The sequence below is a fragment of the Typopeltis vanoorti genome, chromosome 10 (genome assembly GCF_054136105.1).
Source record: "Typopeltis vanoorti isolate ZY-2024b chromosome 10, IOZ_Tvanoo_1.0, whole genome shotgun sequence".
In the NCBI taxonomy this organism is placed as follows: Eukaryota; Metazoa; Arthropoda; class Arachnida; order Uropygi; family Thelyphonidae; genus Typopeltis; species Typopeltis vanoorti.
The window spans coordinates 80,566,547-80,586,596 of NC_143558.1; the positions used below are offsets into that span (position 1 = coordinate 80,566,547).

At 35.1% G+C, this 20,050-nt stretch overlaps 1 protein-coding gene across 1 annotated transcript in view; it reads left to right on the forward strand.

Annotated features, from left to right (window-relative positions):
- The window catches only part of LOC150102538 (RNA polymerase II-associated protein 1), a 754,864-nt gene that overhangs the window by 115,703 nt on the left and 619,111 nt on the right, over nt 1-20,050 (forward strand). The window contains exon 5 of the mRNA XM_090399226.1: nt 7,484-7,610. Coding sequence (XP_090255352.1) covers nt 7,484-7,610 — 127 coding nt within the window. The remainder of the gene's footprint in view (nt 1-7,483; nt 7,611-20,050) is intronic.

Genomic DNA, 20,050 nt, shown 5'->3' on the forward strand with positions numbered 1-20,050 from the left:
TCTTTACAAAGTCTTAATAAGACCTCACTTGGACTATTGTGCACAGATCTGGTCTCATAGTTTCCGCTGTGATTCTGATACAGTGGAGAGAGCGAGAGTGCAAAGGAGAGTGTTGAAAGTGATATCAGGATGATGGAATACCGATTATGAAGACAGATCCAGAATTTGTAGACTGCAGACATTAGCTAACAGTAGAAAGAGGGGGGTGATATAAGTGAGGCTTTCAACCTTCTGATTTCAGTTGATAGAATTTTTCTTATGGAGGGTGGGGAAAGGACAAGACGATATCCTTGGAAGCTGAGACTGAATGCTGCTTAAGAAGGAGGTGAGGGCTAGATTTTTCTCTCATATGGCAATGAATGATTGGAATGGATTGCTATTGGATGTTGTGTGTGCAAGCAGTGTGAAGGAATTCAACAATAAATATAATAGCTTGTGCATGTAGTATGTAGCCTCCCTCGATGAATACCTGACTCCCTGAACATCTCTCTTAATAATAATAATAATGTGTGTGTGTGTGTGTGTGTGTGTGTGTGTCAAGTTTCTGGTAGTAGCTAATGGTTCTCTTCCATTTCTGGATCATTTTTGGGATCTTCTGGCCAATTGTAGATTACAATATACAACATACCAACCCACCCTAACAGATATTTAAATGTTGTTTCATCATTACCAATTCCAAAAATTGGGATTATATCAACATTAGGAACCCATGTCTGCAATCTCATTAATGAAGGTCAAGAAATAATCAGAGAACTTGAATTTATTTTATTTTATTATGTATTTATTTGTTGGCCACATTCTAGAATAAAGACAGTGAGAAAGGAATTCTTACCAGACTCCTGTTCCATCTGCAAATACACCAAGAAATCGATAATAAAAGGATATGTCTTTCCTGTGCATCATCTTCATTATAACCAAGTCAGCAAAAATTCTCAAGAAGTATGAAATTTGAGCTACTTTTATACCTATAACCAGACTGTGATCCTTGCTTTGTCCAGTGAACCCAAAACATAGCAGTTGAAATATATAGGTGTTTATTGCTTTTAGTGTGATTGCAGTGCTTCCATATTACAAAAAAAAAGAAAAAAAAATCTGCAGAACAGCAGATATAGAACCATGTTAGAAATATTATATATAGGAGATACAGTGTGCCTCATCACACTGTATCTCCTACCAGTCATGTACTATTCTGCTCACATCTGGTCACCAGGGTTTGGAGGGGATTAAGACACTTTGGAGAAGTTGAAGCGATGGTTAACAAAGCTGATTTCAGGATTGTGGAATTTCAGTTATGAGAATAATTTGGCAGATAGAAGGCAAAGCAGTTATATGATTGAGACGCTTAAGCTTTTGAGAGGTATTTACCAAAGGGACAAAAGCTAGAAGCCATTTTTGGAAATTGTGCAAGATAATGGTGAATAAGAGAATCAGGAATATATTTTTTGATGTGGAGAGTCGTGAGTGGGTGAAATGTTAAGACAGTTTAAGCTTTGGTATAATAGATATGTTGTAAGCAGGAATTGTGGTTCTGATAAGTTTGTAGACTTTTGTATTGTATATATATATAGTTATATATATATATATATATGTAGAAAGTATTTTACCTTGGCTATAATAAATGTTAAAGATACCAAGCTATTTTAAACCTGGTTTTACTCCATTTCCCAAGTAAGCAAACAGACAAGTCAAATTTGCGCCTGCAAGTGTTGCAAGTCTAGCTGACCCTGCACGTAGTGCAAGACCAAGGCAACTCATGATAAAAGTAGCTCTGATCACTAATCTTAATATTTACCATTAATGTAAAGCACATCTCCTGGAGGAAATGTACGATGCTTTGTATTAAAGGTAAAGGGCCACTACCCAGACTGGTTTCGACCTTTATTGAGGTCTCATCAGTGGGAGCCAGGCTAGAAATACCAAGATTTTAGTAATACAGAGCTTATAAATATTTTACCAAAACAAGTTACCATAAGGTGTTTTAACCTTATTAAATAAAAATCTCAGGAGGAGATATAAATGTAGAAAGTATTTTACCTTAGGTATAATTATTATTATTATTATTATTATTATTATTATTATTAAACAAGACCTCATGGAGTCAAAGACTCATCTAGGAGGTCCTTTTATCTCACACACATCTCATCATACCGCGTCTTAAACACATTCAAACTCCTTGCAGACACCACACTCTCAGGCAAGGCATTCCAATCACTCACAACTCTGCACGAAAAAAACCTGCCTCTCACTCCCCTACTCACACTCTCTTTATACAGTTTCCAGGGATGACCTCTGGTTCTCCCCTGATCTCCCACTATTCTCTGTAGAACTTCTCCACCATTGATCCTATAACAACCCCTTACCAACTTGTAGGTCTCTATCATATCTCCCCTCTTCCTTCTCTCCACTAGACTGCAAATTACATCTTTTCAATCTTTCCTCATACTCGACATTCCAGAGGTCAGAAACTACCTTAGTCAGTCGCCTTTGGACCCTTTCCAACATCTCTTCATCCTTCTGAAAACCAGGTGACCAAATCTGGGCACAATAGTCCATGTGTGGCCTAATCAAAGCCTTATACAGTGGAACAAGAATCTCCCTACTTCTACACGTCAGTGTCCTCTGCATCATTCCCAGAAGTCTTTGTGTTGTCTTCACAATTTTGGCTATGTGTCCCCTAAATTTTAGATCCTTATCCACTATCACCCCAAGATCTCTTATTTCCTCTACTTCCAACAATATATTCTCACCAAGCATAAATTCTGCATCCCATCTTTGTTTTCCAAATTTTAAAACCTTACATTTTGCAACATTGAACTCATATCCCTATTTGCTTGCCCAATCACTCAATTTATTGAAGTCTTCTTGCAAGGCCACAACATCTTCACTACTCTTTATGGTTCCCAACTTTGCACCATCTGCAAACAACTGAATATCTCCATCCAAATCTTCGCCAATATCATTAATATACAAGTTAAATAGTAATGGCCCTAAAACAGATCCCTGAGGCACTCCACTAGTGACTTTCCTTTTCCTGGATATTGCACCCCCATACACAACTTGTTGATACCTATCAGATAGCCAGTCTCCAATCCAATGCACTAATCTAATATCCAACCCCATCTGCTCTAGTTTGACTGTCAACTTATCATGAGGTACTCTATCAAAAGCTTTTGCGAAATCCAAGTATATTACTGTGTATCCTTCTCCTCTGTCCAAGGAAGCAGTCACTTTATTGTAATAAGTAAGTAGATTACTAAAACACGACCTCCCTTTAGCAAATCCATGCTGTCCATCAAAGATTATACCATTGTTGTCAACCCAACTCTGGATCCTAGTTCTCACAAGCTTCTCCAACAACTTAACCACAACACCTGACACACAGATAGGCCTATAGTTTGATGCTTGAGTTCGATCACCTCCTTTATGAAGTGGCACAATCTTGCCCTCCTTCCACTCTTTAGGGACTTGACCGAGTGCAAGACTCGTATTAAAAAAATATGTCAAGGCAGGTGTCAACTCTCTGGCACATTCCTTCAGAATACGCGGTGATATATTATCAAGTCCCACAGCCTTATTTACATCTAGTTTACTCAACTCCCCAAACACCTCTTGCTCACTTACAGTCAGTCTTTCCTCCCCATCATCAACTGCTCTTAATCTCTCCATGAAGTCACATTCACAAGATTGAAAGATCTTTATGAACTGCTCATTAAGTATCTCCACCACACATTCTGCAACAGCTGTCTTTATACTATTTCCTCCAATCAATGTCATCCTTCCATAATCATTCTTTCTTTTGCTGGCTACATATCGAAAGAACTCCCTAGGATTCTTTTTAGCTTCATTAGCTAACTGCTGTTCATACCTCTCTTTAGCTACTCTCACCAACCAAGTCACCCTCCTTGCCTGGTCTTTGTAGACCTCATGAAATTGGTTACTTCCACTTCTCTTATGCTGCCTCCACAATGCCCTTTTTCTCTGTATTGCATGCTTAATCTCTTTATTCTTTATCTCTTTATTTAATAAATGTTAAAGATACCAAGCTATTTTAAACCTGGTTTTACTCCATTTCCCAAGTAAGCAAACAGACAAACAAGTCAAATTTGCGCCTGCAAGTGTTGCAAGTCTAGCTGACCCTGCACGTAGTGCAAGACCAAGTCAACTCATGGTAAAAGTAGAATAAGCTCTGATCACTAATCTTAATATTTACCCTTAATGCAAAACACATCTCCTGGAGGAGATGTATGATGCTTTGTATTAAAGGTAAAGGGCCACTATTCTGATGACTCGAATATTCTGAATATATTCTGATGACTCGAATTTTGAAGACTCGACACTCAGGGTAGCCCCTGAGTTTCAAATCGTTTCAAATAACTTGCCCTAAATATTAAAAAAATGTGACACAAAAAGGCTTATCATTTTATATTATAGAGTAGATAACTATATGTAATTGTTATCTCCAGGAGAGTTGCTGTATTTTTAATATTTAGTTGTGTTTTTCTGAATTTTTTTTCCTGTATATTTTGTACCAGATGAATTCTTCAGTTCTAGGATAAAACTAGTTGTAATTTTTAAAATACAGTATGAATTTTGATTATTTAATTTATATATATATCATCAGTATTATATCAGGATGAATTAAATGAAGAAGAAGACAACTATGAAAGCTGAGGTATCACATATTCTACCAGAAGTTATATGGAGCTTCCAAAATGGGAAAAGCTGGAGGTGAAGATGCAGTTATAGCTGAACTTCTAAAAGCAGGTGGAGAAATGATCTACAAACCCTTAACAAAACTATTTACTTTATGCCTGAAGAAAAATGATGTACCAAAAACATGGAAGAAGGCTACCCTAATTCTCATACATACAAAAGGTGAGGTAGAAGACTTGACAAACTACTTACCCATCGGTCTACTATCAGTGGTTTACAAAGTGTTTACAGAAGTCTTATGCCATAGGCTTTGTACTACTCTAGACCTAGCACAACCAAAAAAACAGGCAGGCTTTCTAAGTAGCTTTAGTACAATGTTGTACAGCATTCAAGTTGTACAACATTGTACCATATTCAAGTTGTGCAGCAGATTATTGAATGCTGTAATGAATATCAGTTACCATTATGTCCTGGTTTTATTGATTATGAGAAAGCCTTCGATTCATTAAAAACTTGTGCACTATTTAAAGTGCTATGAAACCAACAAGTGGAAGAGCACACATCAGGACCATCAAATCAGCATACACCAATGCCACAGCAGCAATTCATTTCAATGGAAACATCTCTACTGTGGAAATAGAGAGGTGTAAGACAGGACCATCAAATCAGCATACACCAATGCCACAGCAGCAATTCATTTCAATGGAAACATCTCTACTGTGGAAATAGGGAGAGGTGTAAGACAGGGTGACACAGTATCTTCAAAATTATTCACAGCGTGCCTAGAAGAAATATTCAAACCTCTTGATTGGGAAAGAAAGATATCTGAAGATAAAATGGAAGATATTTAAGCCATATATGCTTTGCAGATGACATAGTTAGCTTTACTTCAACTGCTCATGAATTACAGACTCGTATCCATAAACTCCAAATTGCTAGCAAACAGTTGGCCTAAAGATAAACCTAAAGAAGACCCAAGTTATGTTCGATAGCTATGTCCAACCAGAAATAATAAAAATCAATAATGAGGAAATTAAACAAGTAGATCATTACATATACTTAGGATATTAATGGAACAGATATCAATGGAACAAAATATCATGGACAAAATTAAAAGATGTACAGTGCTTGGTTGGAAAGCATTTGAAAAATGACATTCAATATTCAAAAGCCAACTACCATTATGCCTGAAGAGAAAAGTTTTTAACCAATGTATTCTTCCTATATTGACATAAGGCTTTGAAACATGGACACTAAATGCAAAGGAAATTCAAAAATTAAAAACAACATAATTTAGTATGGAAAGAAGTATGCTTGGTATCACAAGACTGGATCACAAAAGGAATACGTGGATAAGAAACCAAACCAAAGTCTCTGACATCATAGGAAGTGTGAAACATCTGAAGTGGCAATGGGCTGGGCATATTGCTAGAAGACGAGAACTACGATGGGCAAAAGAAGTTACGGATTGGATTCCACGAGAGGAAAAACAATCATGACACTGACCTAAATCATGGTGGATTGATGATATCATTAGATTTGCAGGAGTGACATGAGAAAGGAGACCCATGGACAGACAGTTTTTGAGTTATCTTGGAAAGGCCATTGTCGATCCAGCAGCGAATCGACATTGGCTGATAATGATGATGATGTATTTCATATAATAGGTTTTCGCAGCTATTGTACATGTTTTATGGAAAATCCCTTATGTGACTATATAGCTGAATGTTAAATTAGAATATAATTAATTTATTTTTAAAGGCACAATTAGTTTCATCTTTCTAGAAGACTTCATTAGGTGCATAGTACATAGAAGAAAAAGTGATATACAAAAAACATTACTTCGATACGTTACCCAAGTTCTAAATCATTAATGGACTGTTCACATTAGAATGGATTCGCAGACTATCTGCATTGTTGTTCTTGTGCACAACATATATATATATATATATATATATATATATATATATATATATATATATATATATATATATATATATATATATTAAAATAAGTAGCATAGTATTTCAGCATTGTAGTTATCTGCTGGCTAGGCAGACCACACATGATGTAGATCACTTTTCCTGCATTGTTATATGAATTAGTTTCAGTATACTAAATGATGTAATGTGTAGTTTTTTTTTTTTTTAAGTAAACAACAAAAACTATATCTAGAAAAACAAACAACAGTTTGTTTTTCTAAAGAGCATTGTGCATAAAAGTGAAATTAAAACTTTTTTGAAATAAAATAAAACTTTGCAGTTGTCAATTTAAAACAGCATCTTTTAAAACTGAGGTGCTTATTTCTAAGTATTAGATCCTGCAAACTTTCCTTACATATAGAATAAGAATATAATTCAAGTTTAATTTGCATTGTAATCAAGTGGAAAAAACTTTCTACCACCATCTTTAATCCAGAGTTAGATAAGAAATTGTTACTCTCAAATGTTACTAAAAATGCCACATAATTATCATACATACTTTCTTCTCTGGCTGTACACCACAGTTTAAAAAATTGCTGTTCTAAAGCATACATGCAATTAAAATTAATTGGTGATATCAATTAAAAATGATTTATATATGTATACAGTTATTTATTCAAACTTTGGAAGCCTATTCATATTTTTACTACAGTGCATTAGTTTGAAAGTAAAGAATTATTTAGGATCATATTGATGTACAAAAACTTATCTCTTTTTTTTTTTGTATGTTTTTGTTTTTCAGCAGAAAGCTTTTATCTTTTTTTTTTTTATTGTTCCTTTTTTATTATTTGTTTATATTTTCGTGATGCATGATATGATAATACAATTAATATTAGTTTATTTATTAGCTGTCTTCAGGAGGAATGGTTGAACAAAAAAGTTTATTTGCCCAACAAATGGATTTAATGAAGAAAAGGGCCTTTCAGCCAAGTACATTATTCAAGATTACCCCAGATACCATCAGTAGTTTGGATAGTGAGTAATATTTTAATCCTTTATGTTAAAAATACATTTTTCTTTTATTATAATTGATTTTTTTTTTAAATAATTTAAATTTTTAAAGAGTTATCTGGGAAAAATGGAATTTTTAAAGAGTTATCCAGGAAAAATTGTCCAGCTTATCCACATTAACAAGAATTATTCTGAATGCCCCAGTGTCATCTTCATTTTTATAAGTTACTTCCAGTTTCCATGACATAATCTCCAAACATATTCTTGTAATGAGTATGATCTGAATAGTTAGTAGAAACTGGCACTTGCCGAGATCATTTTTGTTATGGTTGCAGTCTTCAACGATCAATTTCTCTCATGTATGATGGTTTTTGTGGGTGAGTTTGTTTTGGAATAAAAATGAGACATTCAGATTCTAATTTGTAACTCTTATTTTTATTGATATCAGCACCTTTAATCTTAGACTGAAACAATGGATTTAAAACTGTCTCATCAGAACAGGAGGCTTAAATAGAAGATGCTCTATGATGAACTAGGGAAAATGATTTCACCTAAGTCTCATAAAACTATTCCTATTTTAAGCTTACTATTACTAACAGTAAAAGCAAAACATTCATAATAACAAACTGAGTTTCCTTACAAATGATATCACAATCCATGTCACAAAATACAGCTGTTGGGAGCATTAGATATGAACAGGAATCTGAAAGTTGGCCAAGTGGGTCATGCAGACTACAGAGGAGGATATACAAAATAGCATAGAATTCTCATAGACAAGCTTATACGTTGGTTATGCATTGCTAAATCACTTAAGGAATTGACAATGTACATAAGAATATAAATTAAATTACATTTTAATAAATATTTCCGATATTTCCGCAACGTCACATTGCCATCTTCAAAAGCAACTAACAGATTAAAACCATTTAACTCTATACCCCCTCCCCCCCCCGTATTTATGGACTCCCAAAAATACATAAAGAAAATGTGCCATTACGTCCCATAGTGGATGGCATTGATTCCCCCACATACAAATTAGCTAAACATTTGGCCAAAGCACTCGCACACTATACTGGCAACACACCATCACACATAAAAAACTCAGCCCACTTCAAGCCAGCATAGAAAACCTTACACTCCAACATACTGACATAATGGTCAGCTTTGACGTCTCCTCCTTATTCACAAATGTCCCACTCAAGGAAACTTTAGAGCTTATCCAAGCTAAATTTCCTCCCGATATCTCAGCCCTAATTCAGTTCACAATGAACTCAGGCTATTTCATTTGGCAGGGAAAATTCTACAAACAGATAGAGGGGACAGCCATGGGTTCACCACTCTCCCCACCCTTGACCAATTTCTTTATGGAGACCTTTGAAGAAAAAGCCTTAACCTCTTCCCCACAAAAACCGTCGATGATGTGTTCGCTATTTGACCACATGGCTCTGATACACTCCTCTCCTTCTTAAAACACTTAAACAACCAACACCCCCAGAATCAAGTTCACTCTGGAAAAAGAGGAAAACAACAGCCTCCCTTTCCTAGACACACTAGTCACCCACCAGCCTGGAACCTTGGTTTTCTCAGTTTATAGAAAACCCACCCATACAGGCAGGTACATTCACCAACAATCCTTCCCCCCCCCCACAACAGTATGGAGTGGTGAAAACACTATACAACAGGGCTAAACTAATCTGTTCAAACGACAAGGCCCTAAACACTGAACTAAATCACATCCTTAACACTTTTCTCAGCCAATGGCTACCCCCCCCCCCCCCACCATAAAATCCAAAAAATATTGAAACCAACAAACCACAACCCCCTTCACAACAAGGATTACTCTAAATCCATTACCATTCCCTACATCCGAGGCATCTCAGAAAAAATTACCAAAATCTTAAAAAAACATGACTCGACCTCCTGTTATAGACCGCACAGGAGGCATCCCTTATCCACTCCACTAAAGACCAACCACTTTCCCTAGACCTACCTTGTGTATACCAGATTCCTTGCAGCTGTAAACTGTCTTACTTTGGCCAAACAGGCAGGACAACGAATATCAGAATTTCGGAACACAAGGACTACATCCGGTTTCACAAGTACATCCACTCTGATATCACATCATTTCACTATTTTTTAAACACTTCCCATGCATTGTCAATAAATATCCTTCCCATCCAATAACTGATACTATGGCACAGAACCTAGCATACCCCTCAGGTGCTCATAATTTCCTGCTTTGTAGTTCAGCAAGTAACCTTTTCTGAATGGAACAATAATAAACTTGCCACTTCCTAAGTGGCAAGTTTATTATTGTTCCATTCAGAAAAGGTCACTATATGATCACTGTCACCAACCAGATGCAGAATAGTTACATCTTTAACTGAAACGTCCTCTGGCATTATTATCAAATCTAACACCCTTTGACCTCGAGTTCCTTCTGTCATATGCTACTTGAGGAGGAGGTTGTCTTGCAAGAGCTCAATAAATTCAGTTTCATACTTCTCATGATATTTTACTGCTACCCAATCAATATTTGGATAATTAAAGTCTCTCATTATGTTTGCTCTTTTTGTGCCCGTATTCTCTATTTGGTGATGCATTTCTTCATCACTAGCAACTGATCCACCAGGTCTGTAACAACACCCCACTATGTAATTGATCTTGTTAGATTCCACCTTACACCAAATGACTTTAAACTCACTGCCATATGAAAAATTGTTACTAGTATTGCAGTCATAGGTCACAACTCTAATTGGATTCAAGACATTTGATATCATTAGCAGCACCCCCCCCCCTCCTCTCCTGTCCTGTCTATCCTTCACACTCAATACCAGTTAGTATGTAGGATTCTGAGAGCCAGGTTTCAGTAATGCCTACAATATGAGGTCCCAATTTATTAAGCAAGGCATCAAACTCTACTACTTTGTTTCTGATACTCGTAGCATTCATGTACAGATATAAAACATTACCTGCATGCTCTTCTGCATAACTTTTCAAGACTCCTGATGCCAAACACAATCAAGTGTAGGCTGTCCATCTTGTACAAATCCAGTCATCCCTCACACTCACTCCACACATCCAAAAACTCGCATCCATTCCTTCTACACAGTCTAAAAAATGAATCATTTGCATCATAGCCCTTCTTTTTAATTCATTTTTATCATATTGAGGTAATATACTTACCATTTTCACTTTATTTACTCTTCACTCTCACCTCTTCCATCAACCCTTTCATGTCCTCTCTCATACTGAACTTATAGCTAGTTAAGTCATTAGTTCCTACTACAATTATGATCTTGTTTACTTTTCTTTTCTGTTTTTGAATTGCTTGTGTGATATTTTCAATTTTTGTACCAGGAAAACTTGGCATTATAACCAGCTTATCGTTGGCATGTTTTATGATATAGTTGTTAATATTTTATGAATTTATCCTATATAGGCTGCGCCATTAGTTATTTATAATGTGTATTATAAATAATATTTCATTTACTAACAATTATTTTTATTTTTGACTCCGAGTGTCCCTATATGTTATTATATTTGCACAAAGAGTTCACTCCAATTGGTGCAATGACTTTAACTCACTCTTTCAGAATCCAACTAATCATTGACTCAACACCAAGTACAAAATAAACACATTTAATAAAACTTAAAACAATATATATACACTTCTAGTAAAAATACATAACTACAATTACAGATTATATGGATCCAAGGCCTTATTAAAATAATATAAACTTACTCTTAAGACAAAACACCTTTTCTTTCACAATCAAAAAAAATGTTCATAGTCTTTTTCTTTTCCTGTTAAGGCTCTTTTCCAGAAGTTACAAGGTTCTGTACTTCAATTTTAGGATCCCTTTAAAATTCCTTTTTACTGCCTCACACAAAACAAAATCAAGTTCCTTCCTACTTGAATATATCTTGGCCAGTTTATAAAAACTTAGTTTCAAGATTTCCCTTTTCTTTACTTATTCCTTCCTGAAACATATTATTTCCACTATTCCTTTTTCGGAATACAATATGAAATTTCCTTTTGACTGCCGCACACAAAAAATCAAGTTCCTCCCAACTTGAATATTCCTCGGCCAGTTTATAAAAACTTAGTTTCAAGATTTCCTTTTTCTTCTGTACTTATTCCTTCTTGAAACATATTATTTCCACTATTCCTTTTTTCGGAATACAATATAAAATTTCCTTTTAACTGCCGCACACAAAAAATCAAGTTCCTCCCAACTTGAATATTCCTCGGCCAGTTTATAAAAACTTAGTTTCAAGATTTCCTTTTTCTTCTGTACTTATTCCTTCTTGGAACATATTATTTCCACTATTCCTTTTTCGGAATACAATATGAAATTTCCTTTTAACTGCCGCACACAAAAAATCAAGTTCCTCCCAACTTGAATATTCCTCGGCCAGTGTTCTAAAAACCTTCCGAACGCTCTCTTGTTTACCACTGTAACTTGGATACGCAACGCTTTCTTGTCAGCTGTCAATCAAACATCAAGTTCACTCCGGGAGCATGCGCACTTCAACAACGTCAGAAACTACGCATTGTAAAAATATGGCTGACTCGCTGTATCCACTAGCGCTGAAGAAAGTCTTTCACAAGCACAAAATTCAACATTTAAAAATACAACAAACTTTCTTATAAATAATACAAATAATCAATTAAGTAAGTACTTCAATATTTTTACTTCTTTACATATTACTTCTAACATAATATTTTCATAACGAGCACATCACAAGTGCAGACACTGCGTGTATGAAAACAAAAACTAACAAGCAATATTAATACGTAAAAATATTCAGAATTTATAATATGATTATTTTTACATAGTCACCATACCAGATAACATCCTTATTTTGAATTATTGAAAAAAAGAAGAGAATTTAATTTAGAGATTCAATCTGGCATTTATAGATTTATGAGAAAGCTTTTGATAAAATATACAGAGAAAAATTGTGGAATATATAATGAAAAAACAAGGATATCCATTACATTTAGTGAGAGCTATACAAAGTTTATATAAATATACAAAAATATAGTTACAATTAGGTAATAAATCAATAGAAAAGATTGAAAAGAAATCAAGGTGTGTGTTATACAGGGATATAGCTTATCTCCAACTCTATTCAATGTATATATTGATCAGATTATTTAAATATGGAAAACAACAATAAAACAAGGTATCCCATTAACCAGAAGAACTATTATCAGTATAATACTGTATGCAGATGATCAGTTACATTGCAAGACAATAAAGATCTTCAAAAATCAGTTTATGAATTAAACACAATAAGCCAAAGGAGTTTGTGAAATTTAAAAATTTCACAAAATAAAACAAAAATCATGGCATTTGAAGGTCGAGATCATGTTAGATCAAAAATAGTCATAGAAAATAAAATAATAGAACAGGTGGCACAGTTTAATTATTTAGACTGCATAATAACATATCTAAAAGATACGGTTATAGATGAAAAAATAAAGAAATTATAGAAAATCTGTGGAACACAGATTTTCTAAAAACAAGATGAGAAAAACAAAATGATATGAAACTCAACTAAAATTTTATAAATGGCAACTCCTGCTCTATTATATGGTTCAGAAACATGGACTGTTAAAAAGAAAGATGAAAGTGAAATACAAGCTGCAGAAATTAAATTTTTAAGAGCAATTAAAGAATGTACAAAATTAGACCATATAAAAAATAAAGACATCACAAGAGACAACTACCGTGTTTGAATAAAAACTTTAGTTTAATATTACTAAAATTTTTTACAATTCGACGTTTCGACCTTTATGTCAAGGTCATCTTCTGGAGCATACAAATATACACAGGACACAAGCTTTACTACAATTATACTGGTTCGTTAAAGACACTGACTAACCGTTACCACAATTGTTGGCCTGACCTCTGGTGGGAAAAAAAAAATTATACATCGACGCTAGAGTCCTATTATTTGTGTTGTCTACTATATACATATATTAACATCATTCCATCCAGTTGGAGTGGAATGGTTTCTAATACTAGCGGATTGGCTAGGGTCCTGACTTATGTTGAATCTTTCATATTAGGTTGGCTGAATGTGTGCCATCCAGATCCTTGGAATTTTCATACCATCTTTATTGTTGATATTTGGGTGGTTTATCAGGATTTCACAGGATTCTTTAAATTTTCTTTCGTACCATGTTTTTGTGCGGTGTAAGGAGCAGGTGCTTTTCCAGTTGATTTGGTGTAAGGTGTTAAGTGCATGGTCTGAGAGGCCTGCTTCACCATAATGGTTATATTTAATGTGTCTAATGTGTTCTTTCTTGCGTATAGGGATTGTCCGTCCTGTTTCACCAATGTACGGTAAGTTACAGGTGCAGCGGATGCAATAGACTCCAGGATGTGCTAATGGGAGGAGAGGATCCTTAGACTGAATATGGTTTTAAGTTTAGTGGGTGGTTTAAATGTGGCATTGAGGTTATAATGTTGTAGGATTCTGTTGATTTTTTCTGATAACCCTTTAATGTATGGGATGGCTATGGTTTTACTGTAATCTAGATTCGTTTTTGTTGTGGTTTTATATAGAGTATTTTATTGACAGTATTTTTGTTATAGCCATTGTTTATGAATGTGTCACTAATGATTTTTAGTTCTTGTTTCAGGGCTTGCTGGTTAGAGCAAATAGTTGTGGCTCTGTTTTTAAGGGTGTTTATGACTCCATATTTTTGTGCTGGGTGGTGGTATGAATTCGCATGTATGTATTGGCCCGTGTGTGTCGGTTTTCGGTAGACCGTGAAGGATAGACTGCCTGAAGGAAGACGTGTAACTAGTGTGTCTAGGAACGGGAGCGAATTTTGGTTTTCGATTTCAATGGTAAATTGTATGCGTTCGTGTTGTTTGTTTAGGTGGCTGAGGAATGTGTTTAGCGTTTGTCGCCTGTGCGGCCATATCGCGAACACGTCGTCAACGTATCTGAGCCAGATTGTCGGTCGAAGCATGGCAGAATCAAGAGCCCTTTGCTCAAAGGTTTCAATGTAGAAGTTCGTGATTGGGGGGGATAATGGTGAGCCCATGGCTGTACCTTCCTTTTGTAGGTAGAATTTATTTTGCCACACGAAGTAAACGGACTTTAGTACGTGGGCAAAGAGGGCCGTAATGTCGGGCGGAAATTTGTTCTGTAGTAGGAGAATTGTGTCATTGATGGGGACATTAGTGAAAAGGGCAGAATTATTGACAAGTTATTAAACCTGTAACTTACCGTACATTGGTGAAACAGGACGGACAATCCCTATACGCAAGAAAGAACACATTAAACACATTAAATATAACCATTATGGTGAAGCAGGCCTCTCAGACCATGCACTTAACACCTTACACCAAATCAACCGGAAAAGCACCTGCTCCTTACACCGCACAAAAACATGGTACAAAAGAAAATTTAAAGAATCCTGTGAAATCCTGATAAACCACCCAAATATCAACAATAAAGATAGTATGAAAATTCCAAGGATCTGGATGGCACACATTCAGCCAACCTAATATGAAAGATTCAACATAAGTCAGAACCCTAGCCAATCTGCTAGTATTAGAAACCATTCCACTCCAACTGGATGGAATGATGTTAATATATGTATATAGTAGACAACACAAATAATAGGACTCTAGCGTCGATGTATAATTTTTTTTTTTTTTTTTTTTCTTCCACCAGAGGTCAGGCCAACAATTGTGGTAGTGGTTAGTCAGTGTCTTTAATGAACCAGTATAATTGTAGCATAGCTTGTGTCCTGTGTATATTTGTACGCTCCAGAAGATGACCTTGACATAAAGGTCGAAACGTCGAATTGTAAAAAATTTTAGTAATATTAAACTAAAGTTTTTATTCAAACACGGTAGTTGTCTCCATAATTTCCAAAAATGCATTCGGATCACCGTGCAAGCCTAAAAGAAAAGAAAACATCACAAGAGAACTAGATATTAATGATATAAATGAAAAGATCAAGAAATATAGAGAGAATGGAAAGAGCATCTTTTTAGGATGAATAGATATCGGCTACCAAAAGAGGTTAATAAATATAGACCAAAGGGAAAGAGAGAGGAAGGCAAGTTGCAAGATGAAAAAACCATTGAAGCCAGAACATGCAAATGCTTAATCCTTGATGAGAAGAACTTGACATTGTTGGCATTTAGGAATGTGTTACCAAAGCTAATCTCAGGTGGTATGGTAATGTAGGCAGATTGATACACAGTAAAAAGTGCTTTAGAAGACAGAAATATAAAATATGATAATATTGGAGTTTTGACAGATAACAGATTAATTTGGAGGAAAATTGCTGATTGTAATTTAGCAATGATGTAACTTTTCTGTACCCCCCCCCCAAGGGTAATGTCTGGAATTTGATGATGGAAATTGAAATTCAAGGACCAAATAGCAAAGATTACTAATACAGCTCAGTGGATAATTAGAATACTGAAACAAACACTGATATACAAGAATAAAGAATTCATTTTGCCTCTTTACAAGGCTTTGATAAAATTGATCTGGACTACTGCGTGCAGATTGGTCTCCTGGTTTCCGAGGCATTATATATATGATTATACAGTGGAGTGAGAATACAGTGAAGATTATTAAAGATGTTATCAGGAGACTGTGGAACCTAGATTATAATGACAAATTGAGAATTTGTGAACTGCAAATGCTAGCAATCAGGGTAAAGAGAGAGATGATGAGGCTTACAAACTTTTGATAGTGTCATACAAGACATCAGTAGAAGGAATTTTTCATTTTACGAAGAGTGATAGAAGACATTTAGGGATGTTGAGAATTAATGCAATTGAGAAAGCGGTGAGAGCTAGATTTTACTCTGTTAGAGCAGTGCATTATTCAAATGGATTGATTTGGAGGTAGGGAAAGCAGGTATTTGAATGAATTCAAGCATATGATGTGTAAGTGATATGTGGCCTCCTTCAATGATTCCTTGATTCCCTGGAGGTCTTGTAATAATAATACTAGTAAACTTACTTCTTTTATTGTAAATGAGTGATATCACATTTTCAAATAAAGCATAATGATGAAAACAAGTAAAGATAGCTTTATGACTGAAATGAAAACAAGAAGTATGAGATGCATGCTGGAGTATACACAGGTGTGAAGTGCACAGTAACTATAAATATAAGGTATTTAGGAATTGTTAATCCTGAATTCTATTTGATTATTTTCCATATGAAAGTAAAACAGTTAAAAGATGTCAAGTATAGGAAGGCAGCTGTTAGAGAAATATAGGAAATATTGGAATGCAATAATGGATAAATCTTTATGAAGTCTTTCATATTGAAAGAGAAATGTTTAAAGTTATCAAATGTTATGTTAGAACATAATGGCTATGCTGCTGTTCAGAAGAACATGTGCAGCAAGCTGAAATTTAATGTTTTTTTTTTTTTTTTTTTTTTTGCTAATAGTCTCTCATATCAAAAGAAAAATAAAGTTGCAAACCTTGAAGGATTTAATAGAAAGGTAAAGATGACTAGATTACATATGTTTAGAATGAGATTTACAAATCCAAGGGTCTACTTTTCATTTCCATATTAATTTTCTTAAATTTCTTCTTTTCATCTTCTTATAAGGAATCTGCAGTTGTTTTAATGAATTTTGTAAGAGAAGAAGAGATCAAATATGAGAACTTGTGATTTTTATTGACAGCTTTCAATCAGTTCATAATTGAAAGTGAGAACAATTGCCATTTCCCTTTTTTCTCAGCAGAATAAAAATGCTTTTACTTCTTCTTCTAGGATTGCTTAAAGGTGAAAGCTGGATAACTGGGAGGCTACCACTTAGCCTTTTAAGGAATGCTTAGAGCCAACTAAGGGCTACGGAACAATGGCCAATCCTCACCTTGTGTGGTGCACCCTGTTAGTAGGTATCTACCTGAATACTAAACAAAGGAGGATGGTAATTTGGGATTTATCTGACCAAATTGTATTCTTATTGAATTAAATCAAAATATAGTGATTGTACAACATGAGGAAATTTTGTGCTGTTTGGGCATTGCCCAGTTAAACAAGGCCCAATGTTTTCATCAGGGAACCAGGGGAATTGGATAAAATTCAACTACTGGAACAAACTTTAACTGAAATTAACTTCAGTCAAGTCATCAAATGCACCATCAACATATTAGCATCAATGGAAAATAAATGGAACTAGCAAAAGAATTTAGTAAGTACCAGATCAATGTAAATAGGTGTTTACTGAAACAAAGGGGGGGGGGACAAAAATGGCTGAGACTCTTCTATGTAGCAAATACATGATATTGTATTCAGGCAATAATGATGAAGGAAAGGGAGTAGCTATAATATTATTAAATGATAGGCAGTACCAAGTTATTGGAAGCCTGAAGTGCATGAAAAACTTCCATGTTTGATCACTAGAGCAGGGTTTTCAGCATATGTAATACAATATATATATATATATAATATCAATGAAAATAGAAAAAAATTCTTAGCCCACTCACCATACAAATGTACTGTAGGTTTACAATAAACTCTTTATGGATGGGAGCAACACACACACACACACACACAAAAAAAATAATAATAAATAAATAAATGAATAAATAAAGATTGAAGTGGCAAATATCCCACTGAGAAATTGGACACTGAGATTTATTTGTGCCTATAGTCCCACAGCACCTTTTACTAAGAAAGAAATGGAGGAATTTTTCAAGGCATCAAAGAAGGCAGCTGACATAAAGAAAAAGTAGGTCCTTGTTGGAGAGCTGTTTTGGGAAAATTTGGAGAAAATAGCCAAGCTAATAATAATCGTAAGTACCTGATGGATTTCTGTTTAGAACACAGACTAGTCATTACTCACGCCATGTTCTAACATAAAGATATCTGTACACAAATTTACGTGTACAGAAGACAAAAATAAAATTCTCGTTGACTGTGTTATTGTTGATAGCGATTGTATCTTCATGCACCGATTTAGGACACAAGATTTCAAATGGGAAGTGATCACCATTTAGTTTTGAGCAGGATAAAATTGAATATTATATCAAAAGGAAAAGTGTGTAAGAAAGTTGTAAAGAGATTCAAAGTTGAGTAGCTTTCAAAGGTTAACTGTAGACTCAAATATGAAAATATTATTCAAGAAAAATTGCTATATTATGATAAAAAGACAAAGATAATGAAAATGAGCAGAACATTAACTGCATCCTGAATGGAGAACCTATAAAATAAGTAAAACATTTCAGCTGTTTAGTCACAATTCAGGATGCAGAGGCAAATTAGATATGAAAATAGATAATACAATATGAAATAAGAGAAATTAGTCAAAACACTTCTTCTGGTTCCCATCTGCCATACGGCTGGGGGAGGGTAGCTATATGCTACCATTCTAGGCAGAGATGATTATGAACAAGGTGGTTTCCCGTTGCCTTCCTTGCCGTAAGTATTTATGACTGTAACCTGTGTGTTCACGGGGCCGGTTTGCCTGCTTGCAGGATGAAAAACCCCAGATAAACTGGCGGAAAAAACCCTGCTGCCCACGCCCAAGACCGGCTAACTTGGCTATGGCTGAGGAAGATCCTTAAGCTCCTCACATCGTGGGCGGGAATCGAACCTAGGACACTCCTTCCCCAGGCGTATGGTTGCGAAGTGCAAAGCCACTAGGCTAACCGCGCGAACAGTCAAAACACTAAACTGGCTATATACATGACAATGTTCAAACCAGTTTTAACTTATTGATCGGAGAGCTCAGTTAAAAATAATACATTTGTTCAAAGACAAGAGACCCCAGATATGAGAGCTCTGAGAAAATTAGGAGCGAGAACAGATGTTCACTCAGTGAGAGAATCGTATTGAAAATAAGGATATGAGTAAAAACTATTGTTAGCATTTAGGGAGTGTGGGCAGAGCTGACCTCAGGTAGTATGGTATAATTTGTATGTATGGTGTATGTATATAACATCTTGACAATATTGAACTCCTGGCAGATAAGAGATTAATTTGGAGGAATATTGTCTGTAGGAAGTTAGTACGATATAAACTCTTCATTTAGTAGAACCACCCCCCCCTCTCCTGAGGGTATATTGGGAATTTGATGAAATAAAAGAGAAGTATTTCCTTGAACTTTAAATAGGACTGATGCAGTCAGATGAACTAGATGCACTTTAAGGGAAGCAAATTACAGTAGCTTAAAGTTATCTTTTCTTTAACCAGTTAGCATAATTTGGATCCAGTTAAAATTTTTTTTATTTATTTAAAATAAATTAAGGATGCCAAGAAATTATATTCTTGGTTTTCATCCTTTATCCAAGTGTAAGCAAACGAAGTTTGCTCATGACGTAACTTCATAATGATTTCGTATCAGTTGCCTTAGTATCCCATAATGCAATGCCATGCAATGCACATACTTATGGACATGTATAATGCTATGCATTATGGGAAGGGCCACTACCCAGACCGGTTTCACTC